Source organism: Saccopteryx leptura, chromosome 5 (genome assembly GCF_036850995.1).
Source record: "Saccopteryx leptura isolate mSacLep1 chromosome 5, mSacLep1_pri_phased_curated, whole genome shotgun sequence".
In the NCBI taxonomy this organism is placed as follows: domain Eukaryota; kingdom Metazoa; phylum Chordata; class Mammalia; order Chiroptera; family Emballonuridae; genus Saccopteryx; species Saccopteryx leptura.
Window position 1 is genome coordinate 217,062,194 of NC_089507.1, and position 22,499 is coordinate 217,084,692.

General features: G+C 46.9%; 1 protein-coding gene, 1 long non-coding RNA gene and 1 pseudogene across 3 annotated transcripts in view; 1 reads left to right on the forward strand and 2 right to left on the reverse strand.

Annotated features, from left to right (window-relative positions):
• Positions 1-620: 620 nt before the first annotated feature.
• Positions 621-11,031, forward strand: LOC136405151 (zinc finger protein 343-like; annotated as a pseudogene).
• LOC136405177 (uncharacterized) lies at positions 7,754-18,163 on the reverse strand. The gene is made up of 3 exons (XR_010751477.1): positions 18,104-18,163; positions 8,283-8,513; positions 7,754-8,185 (listed from the first exon to the last, which is right to left on the reverse strand). It is a non-coding gene; the product is annotated as an uncharacterized lncRNA (long non-coding RNA).
• A 1,616-nt stretch (positions 18,164-19,779) lies between these two features.
• Positions 19,780-22,499, reverse strand: part of LOC136405159 (zinc finger protein 343-like) — a 28,009-nt gene continuing 25,289 nt past the window's right edge. For both annotated transcript variants that reach the window (XM_066384246.1, XM_066384247.1), the window contains exon 5: positions 19,780-22,456. In XM_066384246.1, coding sequence (XP_066240343.1) covers positions 21,000-22,456 — 1,457 coding nt within the window. In that variant the 3' untranslated portion in view covers positions 19,780-20,999. The remainder of the gene's footprint in view (positions 22,457-22,499) is intronic.

Genomic DNA, 22,499 nt, shown 5'->3' on the forward strand with positions numbered 1-22,499 from the left:
GTATTTCCCTGAATCATGAAAAGGGAAAAACATGCCAAAGCGCAGAACAGCTCCGCAGCCTCTGCACTAGAGTTACTAGACCTTCCAACCGGAAATGCCTTCTTGGCATAGAACCCGGGAGAGGACTGTCCTACCGGAAAACCTCAGGAGATGCTGCGCAAAGGCTTTTGGGAACTGTAGTCTTTCCCGCGATTGGAACCGGGCGAAAAGACTTCAGTCGGATATCATTGTCTGTTTTATACTTGGGTATCTTAAGAAAACAGATGGGTAGAGCTGGCCGGCTTTTATAAGGTAGTTGAAGCATCGTGGGATATGCCAAGATTGCAGTATTAATCTCAGTCAGGGTGCATACAAAAATCAAGCAGTGGCTGCACAAATCCATGTTTCTTTCTCCCTCACTGTCTTTCTCTTTTTCTTCCATCCACTTTTTCTCTCTAAAATCAATCAATAATAAATTGGATCAACCGATCGGATGTCACTACACTATATAATGTTCAGGTATATTAAATTCGTGATTTACAGGTCATTGTGTGGCAGGAGGCGAAGCCTCTAGGGATTCTGGGAATCGTAGTCCTTACTCAGATGAGCCGGTAGGCTACGTGGATCTCCGCTACTGGTTCCGGTTAGCGCGGCGTCCTGGTCAAACGAGCTGGAAGAAGGGACGAGAGAGGCAGCGAGTAAGGTTAGGAGCCGTGGTGGGAGCTGGTGGGCTGGACCCGGGATGAGTGAGGCTGGTGTGCAGCAGATGGAACGGGAAGTGCGGCAGGTTTCATTTGTGGAGCCGGGGCGGGGCACCAGATGTGTATTTAGGGGCGGGGAAATGGGGTGAGACTACGCTTGCTCGGAGTCCCTGAGTTCCCGCTGCGCTCCCGGGGTCCTTTCTTCTCCCGCTGGAGCGGGTGAGCAGGAACTCTCATATAATTTTTTTTTTTTTTTTTAAAGAAGTTGGGATGATTCTGCGCCGCGTAATTCACATAGGGGAGTGGCTGTAGGCATGCATCCCCGAGGTTCATTTGGGCTCTGGGCACACGAGTTCAGCCAGAGCTAAATAGACAGGCATTCCCTATGCTGGGTGGGGGTGCAGAGCTGACCGTATAGCCCCCCTGCATTTAGCAAGGGAACATGTACTGGGGTCATGCGTGTGTGAGTAGTTCTGGGCACCTCATATTGACTGTGAATATAGAGTTCTGGGTTTTTGGACTTGTTTTGTGGGGCTGAGTATGACCCAAGGCAGTGAGTGAGTGGGGATGCGGTTGGGGTGGGAGCTCTCAGGACCTGCAGTGCCTGATTTGTACAGTAAGGAGTGTGGAAACGTCACATTGCTGCTCCCCTCTGCAGGTGCTGGCTTTCTGGAAACACACTGGGCTTTTACAAGGACGGTTCGGAGAAGTCATCTATGGCAGGAGCAGAAATCAGTCTTGAGATGAAATAACGTCTACGTGGCCGGGAAGTAGCATTTCAGGACAAAGAGTGGTCTTACTCCGGGGCCATGAGGTTGTGTGATCCATCGGCCTTGGGAGAGCAAGACCCGGAGGAGAACAGGGAAGACATGGAGACCATGAAGAATCTGACCCCAAATCATGCCCCTAAAGGTGAGAGTTGTTGAGAGTCTGGAGAGGTGAGGAGGAGGAGTAAGGCTCTGGGCTTAGCTGAGAGCACTGTAGTGACCCCAGCTGAGTAAAGGGACTGCTCCCTCTGTCCTGGGCTCCGAGGAGCTGCTCCCCGGGGCATTCTGGGAGGCCTGCACCCTCAGAGCTGTGTTCTTCCCCTAGGTCTGCCTTCCAACTGCACTGACTCGCTCCAAGAAAAGGAGGGAAAGCCCAAAACACTGGTGAGTTGGGGTTACATTTTTTCATTCTTCATTATGAAATGCTGGCTCGTTTTCCAGAGAATAGGCAAACTGAATATTCTCTTTTCTTGGGAAAGGATAAAGTAAACAACATTAGACAGTTCATGCCTATGTCAGGCAGCGTGTTTTACAATGACTTCTGCATTTCTCTGTTTTATTTTTTTTGTTGGAAAATCTACCCAAGATTTGTAGATCCCATGAAAGTGCAAAGTATAAGGAATAATTTTGAAGAACTGAAATTATTTAAAATTTTAAATATAGTGTTTAATTTTATTTCATGTCATAGTAGTTAAACTGTCTTTTGTAGCATTTTTATACTTTCTTACTTTTGAAATTTTTGAACAATTAGAGAAGCAGAGCAGAGTGTGGATGAACAGTATTTAAATAATAAGAGAATTTCAACTCAAATGCACATGAACAGAAAAGATCACAAAAAAAGGAAATTTTGCAGCAATCACTGAGTTATTTATTGACTCTGGTTTGAGAGGTCCTGCTCTAGTTTCCCCTAAACTGGGAAGGATGTTCTTAATCACTTGATTGCCGATCTAGTTAATTATTTTGAATGCAGTGACCTTTTTTGTTTCTAGAGCAGGGGTCCCCAAACTACAGGCCTGTGGGCCACATGTGGCCCACATGTGGCCCCCTGAGGCCATTTATGCGTCCCCCGCCGCACTTCCGGAAGGGGCACTTCTTTCATTGGTGGTCAGCAGATGCATTCTGTGCTCCTGGAGTGCTGTATGTGGTGGCATCCCAAGCGCGGTGTCACTCAGGTACAGTACTACTACCGGTGATGCGGGACGCATACGTCACAGCTCCGGAAGCGCGTCATATCACTTGTATGGCTAGCAGTGACAAATGTGGAACCAGACATTGACCATCTCATCAGCCAAAGGCAGGCTCATAGTTCCCATTGAAATACTGGTCAGCTTGTTGATTTAAATTTACTTGTTTTTTATTTTAAATATTGTATTTGTTCCCGTTTTGTTTTTTTACTTTAAAATAAGGTATGTGCAGCGTGCATAGGGATTTGTTCATAGTTTTTTTTTGTGTGTGTTTTTTTTACAGAGACAGTGAGTCAGAGAGAGTGATAGACAGGGACAGACAGACAGGAACAGAAAGAGATGAGAAGCATCTATCATTAGTTTTTCATTGCGCATTGCAACACCTTAGTTGTTCATTGATTGCTTTCTCATATGTGCCTTGACCGCGGGCCTTCAGCAGACTTAGTAACCCCTTGCTGGAGCCAGTGACCTTGGGTCCAAGCTGGTGGGCTTTTTGCTCAAACCAGATGAGCCCGCGCTCAAGCTGGCGACCTAGGGGTCTCGATCCTGGGTCCTCTGCATCCCAGTCCGACGCTCTATCCACTGCGCCACTGCCTGGTCAGGCTGTTCACAGTTTCTTTTATAGTCCGGCCCTCCAACGGTCTGAGGGACAGTGAACTGGCCTCCTATGTAAAAAGTTTGGGGACCCCTGTTCTAGAGGCTCTGGAGGAAGAGCCCTCCTGCAATAGCCTCCAGCCAAACTTTTCCCATAAACACTGGTAGGGGCTCTGACACCTCTGAATGGGCAGTTCTCTGCGGAGGACTCTTCATTGGAAGAGTCTGCACCTGTGCACGGTGGGAGGCACATTTCCCATCCCTGGCTGAAGCTTCCTGGTCTGATTATGTGTCCTTACAGTGTTTGGTGAAATTTGTACATACATATAATTTTTTCTTTCTTTCTTAGTCTGTTTTAACTAGCTCTTACTCTGAGACTCAGGCTGATTTTTTTTTGTTTTTGTCTGTTGATGTTGTGTAGACTTGCAGCCCAGGTGAATGCTTTCTTCATCTGGTAATGCTGTGTAGCTCATCATTGCATTGATTCTTTTTTTTTGTATTCTAGTTAAGCTCACGTAAGTTGTTCAGGGAGAACAACCTAGTGAACCCTATAAAAGGACTGTCATTTTTGCAGGGGGAGGGTCAGCGTGTTTGTACATGTCCAGGCCCCTCCTGCTGATTAGCCATGACTTCCAGGCAATAGCATTTATTGAACTCACCAAGGCAAGTCAGAAAACATGAACAAGGGACAAGAGCCACAGCCTGAGGAAGAAGTTGGGTTGGTCTCCAGAGTTGCTACAGTGTTTTGCCTAAAATGCTCGGTATTTAACAAAGAAACTGGATTGAAGGGGAGAGATGCAGAGTGAGAAAGAAAATAAGAAAGAGCCTGACCTGTGGTGGCGCAGTGGGTAAAGCGTCGACCTGGGAACACTGAGGTCGCCGGTTCAAAGCCCTGCACCTGTCTTGTCAAGGCATATATGGGAGTTGATGCTTCCTGCTCCCCCCTTTCTCTCTCTCTCTCTCCACTCTAAAATGAATAAATAAAAATATTTTAAAAAAAAAGAAAATAAGAAAGAACATACGAATATGAGAATAAGAGGAAGTCTAAATAAATTTTCCTGTTATGTAAAATGAATACAACTTTTCAATTCTGTGCTGAGTTACAATCTCCCTGGATGTACATTCATCCTTCCCTTACTGGTTATGATTTGTGTGTTGGACGATACACTGTGGACACCGAGTCCCTTTCAAATTGGAACTTTTCTGCACATCTAGAATTCTTTCGTCTCAGTATTCCTCCATAGTGTGTCCTCAAGGTCACCTTTCTGAGAAGTGCTTCAGGTTTTAATTTTCTTTTTTTTTTTTTTTGACACAGATGGAGAGTCAGAGAGGGGCTAATTGGGAAAGACAGGAAGGGAAAGAGATGAGAAGCTTCAATTCTTCATTGCAGCACCTTAGTGTTCAATCATTGCTTCCTCACTTGTGCTTTGACGTGGGAGCTACAGCAGAGCGAGTGACCCCTTGCTCAAGCCAGTGACTTTGTGCTCAAGCCAGTGACCATGGAGTCGTATTTATGAACCCATGCTCAAGCCAGTGTCCCCACACTCATGCTGTTGAACCCACGCTTCAGCTGGATGAGCCTGCTCTCAAGATGGTGATATTGGGGTTTCGAACCTGGCTCTTCCGTGTCCTAGTCCCACGCTCTATCCACTGTGCCCCTGCCTGGTCAGGCCAGGTTTCAACTTGATTCATAAATCACTTCTCCAAGGAAATGATAAATGTCTAGGGCTCAGGAATGGGTGTATGTGTCAGCTCTGTGCCCCTTTGACTTTAACAGAAAGTTATGGTCGTGGCCACTAGAATTTGGTACATAGAACTGTGTACTTGGGAAAGAACTGGACCACGTTTTTGTAGCTCTACACCATCTAGGGTAACGATATTTATTCATTGCGCTTGGAAAACTGATGGTGACTTGCTATTTGTTAATGGATTGCTTCTTTATAGGTACCGATCACGTTCAGGGATGTGGCCGTGGTCTTCACAGAGGAGGAATGGATGATGCTGAGTCCTGCGCAGAGGAGCCTGTACAAGGAAGTGATGCTGGAGAACTACAGGAACCTGCTCTCGCTGGGTGAGGCTGTGTTCTGTCCTTCCTTACTGCGGCCACCTACTGTGGCCCAGAAAATATTCTTGACACTTAGAGCCACACAGAAGTGAAGGAATAGCAGCCCCTGCCCATGGGGGCTTACTTTTCACGATGTATTGAGACAAATAAGAAAGAAGAAGCTTCCCGTGCAGGGATAGGATGGTACGTTAGATGGTGATAAGCACTTCCTAGTCAAAAATAATGATCCAATGAAGCAGGATAAAGTAGTATCGATTGTGACATGGCAGCGGGCTGAATTTGAAATCAATGAGGAGGTAATGTGACCAAAGACATAATGTGGTGACGGAGTTAGACTCTCTGTGAAAGGAAATAGCATTTCAGGAAGAAATGTGTTGGTGCTTCGGCCTCAAGGAAGGGATGTCCCTTTCGAGAGTAAAGAACTGTAAGGAGGCCGGTAGGACTGGAAGAGCTGTTTGCATGTGGGAGAGGAGTGAGACACGCCCTCTGCCACAGTCACAGGTTTGTGCTTTATACACTATGTTTATTGTCTTTAGAAATGTACATTGATTCTTTAATCCTAGGTTGATAAATACTTTCTATTGTAACATTATCCTGAGTCAGTCATTGGCCAATCTTTATGCAAAGGGCCAGAGAATAGCTATTTTAAGTGTTTTGTGGGCAATGTGATCTCTATCTGCTCTGAGCTCTCTCCCTGTCATCCTAAGTAGCCAGGACGGAACGTGGATGAATGAGTATGATTGTGTCCCAGGAAGACTTTTTCTTTGGACACCAAAGTTTGAATTTTATATCAGTTTTATGTGTCATGAACTATCATTCTTTTTACTTGTTTTCATCTTGGTAACAATTTAAACACCGTCCTGAGCCTGTCAACTGTACAGAGAGAGAGGGGAGGATGAAATAGGTCTCAAGCTCTATTTTCCCCACCCCTTGTTCTAGGTCAGTGCTGAGCTGTGCAAATACAGTGTGAGCCACAGGGATGATTTAAACTTTTTTAATAACTACATTTTTAAAAAAGTAGAAATGAATGGGTAAAATTCACAATCTTTCAAAATATTTCACACGTAATGAAAATATAAAAAAAGTTTTTAAATCTTTTCTTAAGTTAGAAGCAGTGAGTCAGTGAGAAAGACTCCTGCTTAGGCCCCCAATTGGATCAACCCGCAAGGCCTTTACCAGGTGATGATGCTCTGCCCCCCTGGGGCCATGGCTTTGTTGCTTGGCAACAAAGCTATGTTAGCGCTTGAGGTAAGGCCATGGAGCCATCCTCAGTGTCTGGGTTTCACTTCCTCCAACTGAGTCATGGCTGCAGGAGGAGAAGAGAGAGATAGAGAACTAGAAGGGATATGGGGAGGGGTGGAGAAGCAGATGCTCGCTTCTCCTGTTGCCCTGAGCAGGAGTCAACACTGGGGCACCTACACTCCAGGCCAACGCTCTAGTACAGAGAGGACAGGCCAGGGCCAAATGCTCATGTCTTCTGTTGCCTCTTGTTCACCTCTTTCAGTTCTGGAATTCTAGAAAAAGCCTGCCTCCATTTGGGTCTGGAATTTTTTGTGTGTGTGACAGAGATAGAGAGAAACAGAGAGAGAGAGAGAGACTGATACGGACAGACAGGCAGGAAAAGAGAGAGATGAGAAGCATCAATTCTTTGTTGCTGCATCTTAGTTGTTCATTGATTTTTTTTTGTCATATATTCCTTCACCTAGGGGGGTGGTGACAGTAGAGTTACTGACTTCCTGCTCAAACCTGCGACCTTGGGCACAAGCCAGTGAACTTGTGCAAAGCAGATAAGCCCGCGCTCCAGCTGGCAACGTTGGGGTTTCGAACCTGGGTCCTCCGCATTCCAGTCTGACTATCCACTGCACCAGCGCCCTGTCGGGCTGGGTCTGGTATTCTTCAAAAAGAAAGGGGAAAGCAGCAATGAGGAAACCACATTGTGGCTTTTAAAAACGTGTTTCCAAGTGGCAGTAACTTTTCACCAATCTCTGTTGGCCCAAGCAAATCCTGTTGGCAACTGTGATGTCAGTGTGATGAGATTGGTCTGGGCGCAGGGTTCCAAAATCCTGAAACAGTGAACAGCATCTTTCTTGTCTATGGTGGGAGTCACAGTTACCTAATAGAGAACTTAGTACTTAGACATTATTTTCTAAGTATGTGTTTAAAGATGGGCATCCAGCCTAACCTGTGGTGGCGCAGTGGATAGAGTGTCGGACTGGGATGCAGAGGACCCAGGTTTGAGACCCCGAGGTCGCCAGCTTGAGCACGGGCTCATCTGGTTTGAGCAAAAGCTCACCAGCTTGAACCCAAGGTCGCAGGGTCCAACAAGGGGTTACTCGGTCTGCTGAAGGCCTGCGGTCAAGGCACGTATGAGAAAGCAATCAGTGAACAACTAAGGTGTTGCAACGTGCAATGAAAAACTAATGATTGATGCTTCTCATCTCTCTCCATTCCTGTCTGTCTGTCCCTGTCTATCCCTCTCTCTGACTCACTCTCTCTGTAAAAAATAAATAAATAAATAAATAAATTATAAAGATGGGCATCCTGAAATTCAGATTCTGTTGTTATACACTCTGTTTAAACACTGTGTAATGTACCATTTCCTGTGTTTGGAAGCCCTCCTGATCAAGTAACTTTTTATGTGTTCAGTTTTTTTTTTTAATAAGTAAAGTCATGAAAAAGATTTCCACATAGATCATAGAGACTGTCACCTCCGAGAACAACAGAAGTGTAAACAGGGCACAAGTGGGAGGGTCATGGCTTGACTGACTTCCTAGAAAGAACCAGCTGGTGGTATTGAAGCTATTTACAGGGCAGATTGCTTTCCTGGAAGGCTGCCAGTCTGAGTGACGTGGAGATGTTTCTGGGATGGTTCTCTGGGTTTCCGTAGAAAAGGGACTGTGTAGAAACGGAACATAAGGAAATCATTAGTGGAAACAAAGGATGTTGAACACATATGATTAATAACAGGTGTGGCGGGAGGGCCCTCGTTTACCTGAGAGAAGGGGGGACTCCCTGCAGCCCTGCTGGGGCTTCTCTGACTGAACTTTCTTTCTCCAGCAGAATCACAGCCAGAAACAGACCTCCGCTTTTTCTGCCATTCGACCTTCTCCCGGGAGCCACTGCCCAGCCAGCAGGTGCTTCCCATGTGCTCGGACATGTGTGACTTCTCTCCAGGGGATTCGGACCTGTGGCATCAGGAGCAGACATCTTTTTCTCAAAGGTCCTGGACAGAAAACACAGATGAAGGCAGAGAAGATGGCTTAAGACTTTCAGTTGTGATGACTGAGGAGAGGGTAACCTCAGGAGCATTCCACAGCCCACCCCAAGTACCTGCCAGAGAAGGTCATGCGGTGCTAGAAATAGAGCCCAGCTCAGATCAAGGGGTAAGCCCTGTGCAGACCGACAAGGGGAGGAAGGAATTGGAAAACCCGAGATCCGGGGTTGTGAGCTGTAGTGACCACACACCAGACTGCAGCCTGGAATCTAACGTTATAGCAGACAGGGTGACCCTCTCAGAGGAGAAGCCCTACGTTTGCAGGCAGTGTGGGCGAGGCTTCACACTTAAGTCACACCTCCTCACACACCCTGAAGTGCACTCGTCAATGGAGAATCCTTTTCTGTGTGATGAGTGTGTCCAAAGATTTGGTGATAAATCAAAAGTCACGATACAGCAGCAGACTCCCTCGGGGGAAAAGCCCTTTTTGTGCCCAGACTGTGGACGAGGATTTGTTTATAAGTCAGACCTTAGGCAGCACCAGAGGACTCACTCGGGGGAGAAGCCTTACTTGTGTGGTGAGTGTGGACGAGGATTTGGTTACAACTCACACCTCAGGAGACACCAGATGACTCACTCGGGGGAGAAGCCCTATGTGTGCCGTGAGTGTGGGCGAGGATTTTATGATAACTCACACCTTAGGAGACACCAGAGGACTCACTCAGGGGAGAAGCCTTACATGTGCCCTGAGTGTGGACGAGGATTTGCTTGTAAGTTAGACCTCAGGAGACACCAGAGGATTCACTCAGGGGAGAAGCCCTACGTGTGTCCTGAGTGTGGACGAGGATTTGGTTATAAGTCAACCTTCAGGACACACCAGATGATTCACTCTGGGGAGAAGCCTTACGTGTGCGGTGAGTGTGATTGCCGCTTTGTCCGGAAGTCATCCCTCCTCTTGCACCAGAGGAAACACTCACGGGACATGCACGCTTTCAAGGAGTGTGGCAGAGCTTCAGACGTAGGTCAGACCGCATTCAGCCACAGTGGTCTCACTTGGGGGAGAAGCCCTACCTGTGTTTGGAGTGTGGACGAGGATTTGCAAATAAAGCACACCTCAGGAGACATCAGCAGACTCATTCTGGGAAGAAGCCCTTCATGTACCCTGAGCGTTTTCGAGGATTTAGTCATAAGTCACTCTTCGGAGGACACCAGACAACTCACACAGGGGAGAAGCCCTATGTGTGCCTGGAGTGTGGACGAGGATTTGCATATAAATCTCACCTCAGGAGACACCAGCAGACTCACTCAGGGGAGAAACCCTTTGTGTGCCCTGAGTGTTTTTGAGGATTTAGTCATAAGTCAGTCCTCAGGGGACACCAGATGACTCACTCGGGAGAAGCCCTCCGTGTGCCTGGAGTGTGGATGAGGATTTCCCCGCAGTCATGTTGGGGCTTTTCTTACCAAACTTTCTCCAGCAGAGTCAAAGCCAGAAACAAACCATCACTCCTTTGCCCTCTGGCTTTCTCCCGGGAGCCACTGCCCAGCCAGCAGGTGCTTCCCATGTGCTCGGACACGTGTGACTTCTGTTCAGGGAATTCAGGCCTGTGGTGTCAGAAGCAGATATCTTTTTCTGAAAGTTGCTGGAGGGAACACACAGAAGGTGAAGGCAGAGAAGATGGCTTGAGACTTTCGTTTGTGTAGACGGAGGAGGGGGAAACCTCGGGTGTATTTTGCAGCCCACCCAGAGGATCTTCCAGAGAAGGTCATGTGGGGCTAGAAATAGAGCCCAGATCAGTCCAAGTCGAAAGCCCTGTGCAGACCGACAAGGGGAGGAAGGAATAAGCAACCCCGAAATCTGGAGCTGTGAGCTGTACTGAGCTCAAACCAGACTGCAGCCTGGAATCAAACGTTACGACAGACAGGGTGACCCTCTCAGGGGAGAAGCCCTAAGTTTGCAGGCAGTGTGAGCAAGGCTTCACACTTAAGTCACACCTCCTCAGACACCTTGAAGTGCACTCCTTGATGGAGAATCCTTTCCTGTGTGATGAGTGTGGCCAAAGATTTGGTGATAAATCAAAAGTCAAGATACAGCAGTGGACTCACTCGGGGGAGAAGCCCTTTGTGTACCTGGTGTGTAGATGAGGATTTGGTGATAAGTCACTCCTCAGGAGGCAAAACTGGACTCACTCAAGGGAGAAGCCCTTCATGTGTCTTCAGTGTGGACGAGCATTTGTTCATAAGTCACTCCTCAGGAGACACCAGATGAGTCACTTGGGGGAGAAGCCCTACATGTGCCCAGTGTGGATGAGCATTTGGTGATGTCATTCCTCTAGACCAGGGGTCCCCAAACTCCGGCCCGCGGGCCGCATGCGGCCCCCTGAGGCCATTTATCCGGCCCCCACCGCACTTCTGGAAGGGGCACCTCTTTCATTGGTGGTCAGTGAGAGGAGCATAGTTCCCACTGAAATACTGGTCAGTTTGTTGATTTAAATTTACTTGTTCTTTATTTTAAATATTGTATTCGTTCTCGTTTTGTTTTGTTTTTTACTTTAAAATAAGATATGTGCAGTGTGCATAGGGATTTGTTCATAGTTTTTTTTATAGTCTGGCCCTCCAACGGTCTGAGGGACAGTGAACTGGCCCCCTGTGTAAAGATTTGGTGACCCCTGCTCTGACATACCAGAAGACTCACTCGGGCAACAAACCTTTCGTGTCCCTGGAGTGTGGACTAGGATTTGGTGGTAAGTCAAAGCTCAAGATACACCATAGGATTCACTTAGGGGAGAAGCCCTACCTGTGCCCTGAGTGTGGATGAGGATTTGGTGATGAGTCAGCCCTCAGGAGACACCAGAGGACTCATTCATGGGATAAGTTCTACGTGTGCTTAGAACATGGACGAGGATTTGATGATAAGTTAGGAGACACCAGAGGACGTACTTGGGACAGAATCGTTACCTGTGTAGTTACTATGGATAAGACTTCATTGCCTGTCCCTGCAGGCCTCTCCTTCTTTTTCGTGCAATCAGTTTGTGTCTTGAGTAGGTCCCCACCCCCTCCAGCAACGCTGGATACTGGTAGTGCTGATTGGGCTGCAAAACTATACACTACATTAGGACAAACTTTAAGTGACCAGCAAAGGACTCTGTGAGGAGTTTTAGCAATCAGTTATACCTCATAGGGCACCAGGGGACACTCGAGGAGAAGATGGATGGTGGCAGGGTTTGTGGGTGGAACTTTATCCTGTTGTTTCTCCTCAACATTCAAAGAGGACATTCTTCTTCCCAGGAATCACTACCTCAGTTATGAACCACCTTTGAGGGGCTTTCAGCAGTCTTGAACCCTCCCCTCCTCTGTATGAGAGGGAGGATGGCACTAGCTACTATATAGACCTGTGTTTATTTTTTCAGTTTTTGTAATTGGAATAAAGAAATAAAAGGTTTCATTTAAGTAACCTAAGAATGACCACTTTTATGTCTTTGTTGGGAAAACAAATGTTTTTAGGTTTGCTCCTTTGTATTGGGGCAGTGCCCTGTGTGTATAGTCTATGGAAGGCTGCAGGTGCTGCCCTCAGGACAGCAAATTGCACACTGTGAGTTGACTTCCTGCTTGGGAGGGAGGAGTGTTTCCTATTGCTGCTGTAGAACAGGTTTATTTCCTCCAGCCTGCTTAGCTACAGAGTGCAGAGGGAGAGAGAGAGTGCTCAGTGCTTAGTGTTAGAATTAATCGGAGTCCGAAAAGACCAGTGGGCAGACTTTATTGAAAGGGAACCTGCCGGGCTGTGTCGTGAGGGAAAAGCGGCGTCGGGTACAGACTAACACCGCGCTTTAAAGATTGGGGCAGGGGGAGTGGGAAGGGAGGTGTGGCGTTAGCCGTTTGGCTGCTACACAAAGGATTGTCTTCAGTCACCCAGGACTTCTTGGATACTGCCGTCAGACATTTCTTTGCGGTTGGTCATCTGCAAGCCCTGAAAGGGAACTCTTGCAACTCCTGCCGACAGGGTTAAAGAAATGAAACCTAGGCCCTGGCCGGTTGGCTCAGCGGTAGAGCGTCGAACTGGGATGCAGAAGACCCAGGTTTGAGACCCCAAGGTTGCCAGCTTGAGTGAGGGCTCATCTGGTTTGAGGAAAAGCTCACCAGCTTGAGCCCAAGGTTGCTGGCCCGAGCAAGGGGTTACTCAGTCTGCTGAAGGCCTGCGGTCAAGGCACACATGAGAGAGCAATCAATAAACAATCAAGGTGTTGCAACGCGCAACAAAAAACTAATGATTGATGCCTATCTCTCCATTCTTGTCTGTCTGTCCCTGTCTATCCCTCTCTCTCTCTGTAAAAAAAAAAAAAAATTAAAATATGTGGTGTCCATGGCTCTCTCAGCAAAAAGGTTCCCAACCCCTGTTCTAGATTATTTTATTTCTTTCCTGTTCTGTGCCTGGAAAGAGAGCGAAGGGGGAGCCTGTTTGGATATGCCTAAACAAAAATCTCATATGGCCGACTTGAGATTTTTCACGAGAGATTTGTTTAGTATTTATCCTTACCACATTTCTATTAAAATGGCCCTATGTAAGATCAAGTAGGCCACATTCTAATCTCTAAAATTCTGGGCTTCACTCTTGGTTTGTGTAATTGTATGCGAAGTCTTTGTTTAATGTCTAAATGTGTCTGTCTTCAAGGCCTGAATTAAATTTATGCGTGCAAAAATTGGAAATGCTGGCTCTAATATTGTAAAAATAAAATATCACCCCTACAAATTAAAAAAAATTTTTTTTAGAATAAGTAAAGCATGCTCATTAAAATTTAAATAAAATGAAATGTAGATCCTGAAGACTTCCTAATTTGGCCAAACTGCTCCAAGCTGAAGTTGCTGCAGCCACAAAGCTTGAAGCAGGGTGGATTTGCTTAACAAAGGTATACATTCTTGTACTCTTTGAATTACCTGTGGATTGATTGGGTCGAAGTGTTTTGATGGGTGTGGAAATGTTGCTTGAAAGTGCATTTGCTGTATTTTGTTGGAGGTTGGCATTGAGATGGGTGTTTCTTGCAGTTTTTGAGGTCAAGGTGTTGTGGAGTGTACTCAACAAATGCTTAAGGGTCAATTGTAAATAATATAAGAAAAAAAAAGAGGGGGGGGGAGTCATGTCCTGGAACTCCTGCAAATCTATTTACTTTAAAAAATTTCTTTTGAATGCTGATGTACAGGAGACGGCAAACTTTTTTTTTTTTTTTGCAAACTTCTACCCCCTTTTTTTTTATCTAGCTAGTAATGCTGTTTTCTCTTTTTCTAAATAGTTACAGATATACAAAAAAAGTTTACCTAGGTGGATGTGGGCCCTCAAAAACCCTCGGTGAGATCTTCTGAGCATGGCTTTTAAGGTCTGTAATGACCAAGAGGAAAAGAAAAGACAGACAAAGCCCAAAAGAAATCAGGCAAAATACCAGCTCTTGGCATACACCCTCAAAGGCTCCAATACCCCAAAGGGGCCTCATAGGACTCATCAGGGCCCTGCTTCAAGAGTGGAAAAGAAAAATCATTGAGCTAAAGCCTGCCAGGCTTCTCTGCACCTACCAGGGACATACCTTTGCTGTGGAAAAAAAAAAGGGACACTGGAAGGTAAGCTGCCCCCTCACTCCTCTAAGGGAGGGTTCAGTCTCTTCCAGCCATGCTCCGACCACCTGTGACCTGACCTTGCCCAGCCTGCTGGGACTTGCCAGTGAAGGCTAAAGGTGTCCATGACCATCAGCTCCATCTCACGTCACTGTGGACAAGCTTAAGGAATTCCTTCCAAGTAGCAGGTGATTTTGTTTCTTGTGGACACAAGGGCCACTTACTATGCCTTCCTTGAATATTTGGATTTTTATTCATCCCTCAAAGATCTCTGTGGGTGTTGTCTTATTTTCTGCTGCTTTAATATATAGTGTTTCCTTTATTCCTCCTGCCTTAATGTTCCATGCCTATTTTAGGCTGGGACCTGCTCCTAATTTAGATGAATTTACCTCTGCCACCCAGCATACTTTATCCCAAGGTTCTCTTTACCATGCCACGGCTGCAGAGCTTGAGAAAAAGGCACCCTGGGTTCATCTCTCCAGTTTAAAAAAAAACGGAAGCTCCATCTTTATACATGCTGCAGATGGCTTTACTAGTCTATCTCAACCATTACCAGCTAGAAGCAGTGGTCATTGGGACTTGGACTCAAGCTGCAAAGTGTGGAAATGTGACCACAACTCTAGTGCCTTGTGGGCTTTCCCTGAATGTGTGTGACTCCTGCTCCTTGGGACAGTTCTCAGACTGAAGTGGGGTTGGGTTACACTTACAAATAATATGAAGCGATGATGGTGTCAACATGAACTTGGTGAAATTACATTAACATGTTAAGGACATTTAAGACTGTAAGAATTTTCTTGTAGATCCTCTTGTGTTGGTTGAGACTGCTTGATAATCTAATAAGCCTTAACCACTAAATTGTGTTAGAACACTTGTTACAGTATCTGTTAGCATTGGCTATTTCAATTTTGTCATTCATTTTATATTTTTCCAGTCTGCCTCCAAATCGGAACATGGGAATTCAGATTGAGTATAAATCACAGCACACGAATTGAAGTTTAAAAAAAAAAAAAAAAAAAAAATATATATATATATATATATATATATATATATATATATATAGAGAGAGAGAGAGAGAGAGAGAGAGAGAGAGAGAGAGAGAGAGAGAGGAATATGTTGGGGATCGAATAAATAGAGTATTTTTGCAATCTGGGCAGAGGTGCTGGGCCCAAATCCCACCTCATTTGCCTAGTTAGCAAAGAGCTATACCTGATTCTCATTTGTCTCACCCATGTTCTCTGGAGGAGGCTGGAAGCTAGTTTTTTTTATTAGTATAAAGTAGATTTGGATGGTTTGGTGAGGGTTGTCTTTGAGTAGCCTTGGAAACTTAACTGAATTGCTAATGCATCACATTTTTTCCTATGAATAAAAGTAAATGTGCTTCTAGGAGTGTGGGGTTACAGCTAAGAAATAGTAGAGACTGTTTGCCGTGGCGTCCTCCCAAAACTATATATATATATATATGGCACTGTCTATAATTTATTTCAATTCCATACCTTTTCCTGTTTAGGACCCCGGTATATACTTGTTGTGGCTGAACCACAACAACCTTCTGTGTTTTCTCTCCAGCAACATAACTGGAAAGTTTTCATTTTACATAACAGGAAAATTTATTTAAAATTTCTCTCACTCTTATATTTGAACGTTCTTTTTTTTTTTTCTCACCCTGCTTCTCTTCACTTCAATTCACTTTCTTTGTTAAATACTGGATATTTTAAGTAAAATACTGTAGCAACTCTGGAGACCAACCCAGCTCCCTGCTCAGGCTGTGGCTCCTCTCACTTCTTCATGTTTTCTGACTCATCTTGGACATTCAGTAAAGTCTTTTGCCCCCGATGATGTGTCTAATCAGCAGGAGAGGCCTCCGACATGCACAATCCCGCTGACCCTCCCCATCCAGAATGACAGTCCTTTTGACTGGACTCCCATGGTCATTCTCCATGATCTACTTATCATGGCCACTAAGCCCTGCCCTAACTGCAAGCAGTACGGTCACTGGTGGAGCGATTCCCCATTTGGACAACAGCTTTTCCCCCAGCACCTCTACGTGGAGGAGAAGCCACCCAAATGGGAGGCCAATCCAGCCAGGCAGGCCCACCACTCAAACTCCTTGGCCTCATGGAAGACTGACGCAGCCTGGACTCAAAGACCCCCATCACCCTCGCCAAGCCCCGGGTAATGCTACAGGTAGCGGGTGAGACCATCTCATTTCTTGTGGACATGTGACTACCTTCTCTGTTCTGCCATCTCACTCTGGACCTCACAGGTCTCGGTTATGGGAGTGGATGGGACCCCTTCTTTCCCCCTTTGCATGCCACTCCTGACATGCAGTTTGAACGGATTCCCCTTTTTGCACTCCTTCTTAGTTATGCCCTCATGCCCTGTACCCCTCCTGGGTCAGGACATACTACAAAGTCTCAAAACCAGTATCTAGCTACAACACCTTCCCACTTACTTCTACCACTCCTGACTGAAGGCTCTCCCACTACCACAGATCACCCTAACCCGGTCACGCCCCCTATTCCACCAGATATTGTCAACCCTCAAGTCTGGGACACTTCTACCCCTGTAGTAGCTGCCTACCACCCACCCGTTCACATCCGCTTGAAGAATCCCTCCCAATTCCCATCTGGACCCCATACGGTAATACTGACTACTCCTACTGCAGCCAATCTCCTGGGCAAACACCTTGGCACCATGTCTCTCGCCTCAAGCTGCCCCCATGCAGGACCGCTGGCAGTCGGAACCACTGGACTCCACCCGTCTCTGACTCACTAAAAGGTTGGGCCCTGCAGATCCTCCTGTTGCTCCCGTCCCTCCGTCCCTCCCACCGGGAACCTGCCACCAGAGTGAGTTAAAGCAGGAAGCAATGTTGTTCAATGAGACTCTCCTGAGGGAAGAAAATGTCAATGTCCTCAACCGACTGCAAGAGAAACTGCTCCAGTATCTCTCCTCCTACAACCCGCTTACCTCCTGATGGCAGTCACCCATCCTCACCTGGGCTGCCCCTATCCTAGGTCCTCCTCTAATTATCAGCATATTACTCATATTTGCTCCTCTTCCTTAGATTCTTTGAGGGCTGCACCGCAAGGTTTCTCGAGTCACGGTTAATCAGATGCTCCTACATCCATATACGTGCCTCCCCTCAGAGCCACCACCTTCCGACCTCCCTTCCCCACGACGCCCCTAACCAGCAGGAAGTAGCCAGATGAATACCGGCACCCCTATCTCACAAAAAAGGTCAGAATGTGAGGTCGGTTGGCAATGGGGGAAGGTCCCGTGACAAACCAGGTCCTGGATTTTGGCTGGAACCGCTCACACCCATGCCGGCCAAAAGAAACTTCTCAGAAGCTCTTTGATAAAGAACGACTGTCTGTCAGCCAATGAAATTTTGACATGTCGTATTAACTCGCCATCACGCTACCGACCCTATAAATCACCCCCCGCACTTGCATGGAAGAATCAGCCTGACTTCTCTGGTACCCGTCTCACAGACCAGAGAACCTCACCCAGGATGCACTCTGAATAAAGCTTTTGCTATTCCACACTTCGTGGCTAAGTCCTTCTTTCTTCCTCAGCAGGGAAAATACTTGTTCTCCACACTATGCTCTGCTTCTCCACTGACTCAAAACTTTCAAGAATAAAAAAATAAAAAGATGTCCACTGCAAAAGACAGTATCTTTAGCTAGTGTGATGTGAAGTGAAATTAAATATATTATCAAATTTTTTATAATCTCAGTTTTTCAAAAACATTCCTTATATTTTGCACTTTCCTGGGCTCAAAAGTCTACAAAACCTGTGTAGACTTCATAACAAGGAAAATAAAACAGACAAATATAAGAGTCATTCTAAATTGATCAACATGGTGCCTGACACAGGCATGAACTGTCTAATGTTGCTTGCTTATTCCCTTCCCAAGAAAATAGAATATCCTGTTTGTCTATTCTCTGAAAAATGAGCCAGCATTTCATAATGAAAAATGAACAAACGTAACCCCGATGCACCACTGTTCTGGGCTTTCCCTCCTTTTCTTGGAGCGAGTCAGTGCAGTTGGAAGGCAGACCTAGGGGAAGAACAAAGCTCTGAGGGTGCAGGCCTCCCAGAATGCCCCGGGGAGCAGCTCCTCGGAGCCCAGGACAGAGGGAGCAGTCCCTTTACTCAGCTGGGGTCACTACAGTGCTCTCAGCTAAGCCCAGAGCCTTACTCCTCCTCCTCACCTCTCCAGACTCTCAACAACTCTCACCTTTAGCCTCATGATTTAGGGTCAGATTCTTCATGGTCTCCACGTCTTCCCTGTTCTCCTCCCGGTCCCGCTCTCCCAGGGCCGAAGGATCAGGCAATGTCACTGCCCTGGGGTCAGACCAGTGTTTCCCTGAAATTCTACATCCTGGCTGCATAGACCAGTGGTAGTCAACCTGGTCCTTACTGAACACTAGTGGGCGTTCCAGAATTCATGGTGGGCTGTAGCAGAGCAATCAAAAGGCACCGCGATTACATACTAATAGAGTAACTTAGCAAAAATCCGACATAAAGTACTTGGTAAGTAATTATTATGATATGCTTTAACTTGCTGTAACTCTGCTTTATACATTTTATAAAGTAATGTTACTTCCCTACTTTATAAATCACCATTACTGAGGAACCAGTGGGTGGTGAGAACAGTTTACAACTAACAGATACAAAAGTGGGCGGTAGGTATAAAAAGGTTGACTAGTCTGGTGTAGACGTTATTTCAGCACAAGATCGATATCTGCTCCTGCCCCGGGTCACTTCTCTGAAACATCCTTGTGAAAGCCCCCGTGTTTCCACGAAGCAGCACCTGCGGGTGGAGCAGCAATGTGACGTTTCCACACTCCTTACTGTACAAATCAGGCACTGCAGGTCCTGAGAGCTCCCACCCCAACCACATCCCCACTCACTCACCAACTTGGGCCAGAGTCACCTCCAGAAAAATAAAGCAAAAACACCCAGAACTCTATATTCACACTCAGTCCGGGGTTTCCACAACCATTCACACACGCATGACCCAGGTACCCTTGCAGGGGGGTATATGGTCAGCTCTGCACCCCCCCACCCACCACAGGGAACCCCTATTTAGCTCTGGCTGAACCCACGTGCCGGGAGCCCAAGTAAACCTCGGGAATGCACGTCTGCAGCCACCTCCCTATATGAATTGTGTGGCCAGAATCAGCCCAATTCCTCCAAAAAATGATATGAGAGTTCCTGCGCACCTGCTCCAGAGGGAGAGGAGGGACCTCAGTAGGGGCTCGCAACTCAGGGACTCAGGACAATCTGTCCTCAACTCATTTCCTCGCTTTAAAATACGTCTGGGGCCGCCTCCCCGCTCCAAAAACGAAACCTCCCGCACTTCCCGTTCCATCTACTGCACACCAGCCTCACTCATCCCGGGTCCAACCCACCAGCTCCCACCACGGCTCCTAATTCCACTCACCGCAGATCTTACCCCTACTTCCAGGTAAGTAGTTTGTCCGGGCCGCTGCACTCACCGGAACCAGCACAGAAGTCCACGTGGTTTCCCGGCTCATCTGACCGAAAACTACGATTCCCAGAATCCCTGGAGGCTTCGCATCCCATTGGCTAGGACACAATGGCCTCCAAACCACGAATTCAATATATTTTGCACATTGCTTTCTGCAATGATAGCAGGCCACTTTTCTAAATTTTTTATTTATTAATTTTAAAGAGAGAGAGAGAGAGAGGAAGGCAGGAAGACAGAGACAGAAAAAGTGTAAGAAAGAGAGAAAGCGAGAAATATAGATTTCATGACCCACTTATTTGTGCATGCATTGGTTGATTCTTGTACGTACCCTAACTGGGCATCAAAACTGCAAACTTGGCATATCCCACGATGCTCTAACCAACTGAACAAACGGCCAGTTCTACCCATCTCTTAAGATGCACAATATAAAATAGACAGTAATTCTGGAAAGAAGTCTGTTCCCACGGTGTCAATCAGAAAGACTACTGTTTCCAGAAAACCCTGCAGCAGCATCACCAGAATTTTATCGGGTTCCCACGGTCCTCTCCCAGGTTCTATGCGGAGAAGGCATTTCCGGTTTCTGAGTCCAAGTTGTGTACCGCGCAGGCTGAGAGGCTGTTCTGAGCTTTGGCATGTTTTTCCCTTCAAGTGATACAGAGATACTCGCTGCGTTTAAGCTGAATAGCACACACGCCTCCTTCCGTGAGCGCCATCTACGTGTGGCTCCGAGCTACTGACCCGCACCTGCGGGCAGCCCCACGTCACTAGCAGGAAAATCAGGGAATGCAAAGCTGTCACCCCACTGTGGATGCTGTACACTCGATTTGCTCTCTCCAAGTCAGCTGGTGGCAGAGAAATGCAGGATGGCTTAACAACAGAGTACAGCACACGATGTGAAAACTGAAATGGGACGTGGGGAAGCCAGGTTCCCCCAAAGTATAATGAGGCTCCTCTCTCCTACCCCTCCTTCCACGTGATAGAGCTGCACGAAGTGTTTTCTGAGATGGACAGGGAAGCTCTAAGGAGGGTCTATGCACAGAGGTGACTGGACCTGGCCGTTGCCAACAGTTCCATCTTCTTCCCTGTCTCCCCCCTACTCTAGTAGACAGTTCCACCCTCCTAGACCTCGCATTTCCCCTGGAGGTAAATTGCTCTATTCCTCTCTCTCCACCCTCCTTCCATGATAGATTAGTGGACTCATCTTCCTCGGGGTGTAGGCTCAGATTTCTTTGCCTCCAGGAAGTCTCCTCTGGGCCCACGGTCTGATAGGAATTTTTTTGATCACCAGAGAAAATTGCCCAGAGAATTAACTTTCTACTCAATCTTAGCCTGATCAGATCTCTCATTTAGGTGACTGTAATCTTTCTGAGGATGGCACCATCTACCGTGACACTGCTGCCTTATATGTCTTGAATAAATCGTGAAAACAATCCTTGTCCACACTCCGGGAACACAAAGGGTTTCTCCCCTGAGTGAGTTTTCTGGTGTGTCCTGAGGTGTGAGTTATCACAAAATCTTCGTCCACACTCTGGGCACACGTAGGGCTTCTCTCCTGAGTGAGTCATCTGGTGTCTCCTGAGGTGTGAGTTAAAACAAAATCCTCGTCCACATTCTAGGCACACGTAGGGCTTCTCCCCTGAGTGAGTTTTCTGGTGCTTCCTGAGATCTGAGTTATCACAAAATCCTCGTCCACACTCTGGGCACATGTAGGGCTTCTCCCCTGAGTGAGTCATCTGGTGTCTCCTGAGGTGTGAGTTAACACGAAATCCTCGTCCACACTCTGGGCACATGTAGGGCTTCTCCCCTGAGTGAGTCAACTGGTGTCTTCTGAGGTGTGAGTTAACACAAAATCCTCGACCACAATCAGGGCACACGTAGGGCTTCTCCCCTGAGTGAATCCTCTGGTGTGTCTTGAGTTTTGACTTAAAAGCAAATCCTCGTCCACACTCTGGGCACACAAAGGGCTTCTCCCCGGAGTGAATCCTCTGGTGCATCTTGAGTGTTGACTTCAAAGCAAATCCTCGTCCACACTCAGGGCACACATAGGGCTTCTCCCCAGAGTGAATCCTCTGGTGTAGCTTGAGTTTTGACTTAAAAGCAAATCTTTGTCCACACTCCTGGCATACAAAGGGCTTATCGCCAGAGTGAATCCTCTGGTGTGTCCTGAGGTTTGACTTACCACCAAATCCTCGTCCACACTCTGGGCACAAGAAGGGCTTCTCCCCCAAGTGAGTCCACTGCTGTATTGTGACATTTGTTTTATCACCAACTCCTTGGCCACAGTGATCACACAGGAAATGATTCAACATGGACGTGTGCACTTCAGGGTGTATGAGGAGGTGTGACTTAAGTGTGAAGCCTCGCCCACACTGCCTGCAAATATAGGGACCCTCCCCTGAGAGAGTCACCCTGTCTGTCATAATGTTAGATTCCAGGCTGCAGTCTGGTTCAAGCTCACTACAGCTCACAGCTCCGGATATTGTGGTTTCTAATTCCTTCCTCCCCTGGTCTATCTGCACAGAGGTGACCCTTTGGGCTGAGCTGGGCTCTATTTCTAGCACCACATGACCTTCCCCGGAAGGTCCTCGGGGTGAACTATGAAATGCACGTGTGGTTTCCCCCTCCTCTGTCATCACAAAAAAATGTCTCAAGTCGCCTTCTTTGCCTTCACCTTCTATGTTTTCCTTCCGGCAACTTTGAAAAAAAGATGTCTGCTCCTGATGCCACAGGCTAGAATGCCCCGAATAGAAGTCACACATGTCCGAGCACATGGGAAGCATCTGCTGGCTGGACAGTGGCTCCCCGGATAAGGTGGAAAGTTGGGAGAAGTTGGGGTCCATTTCTGGTGTTGATTCTGCTGGAGAAAGAAAGTTCGGTCAGAGAAGCACAAACAGGGCTGC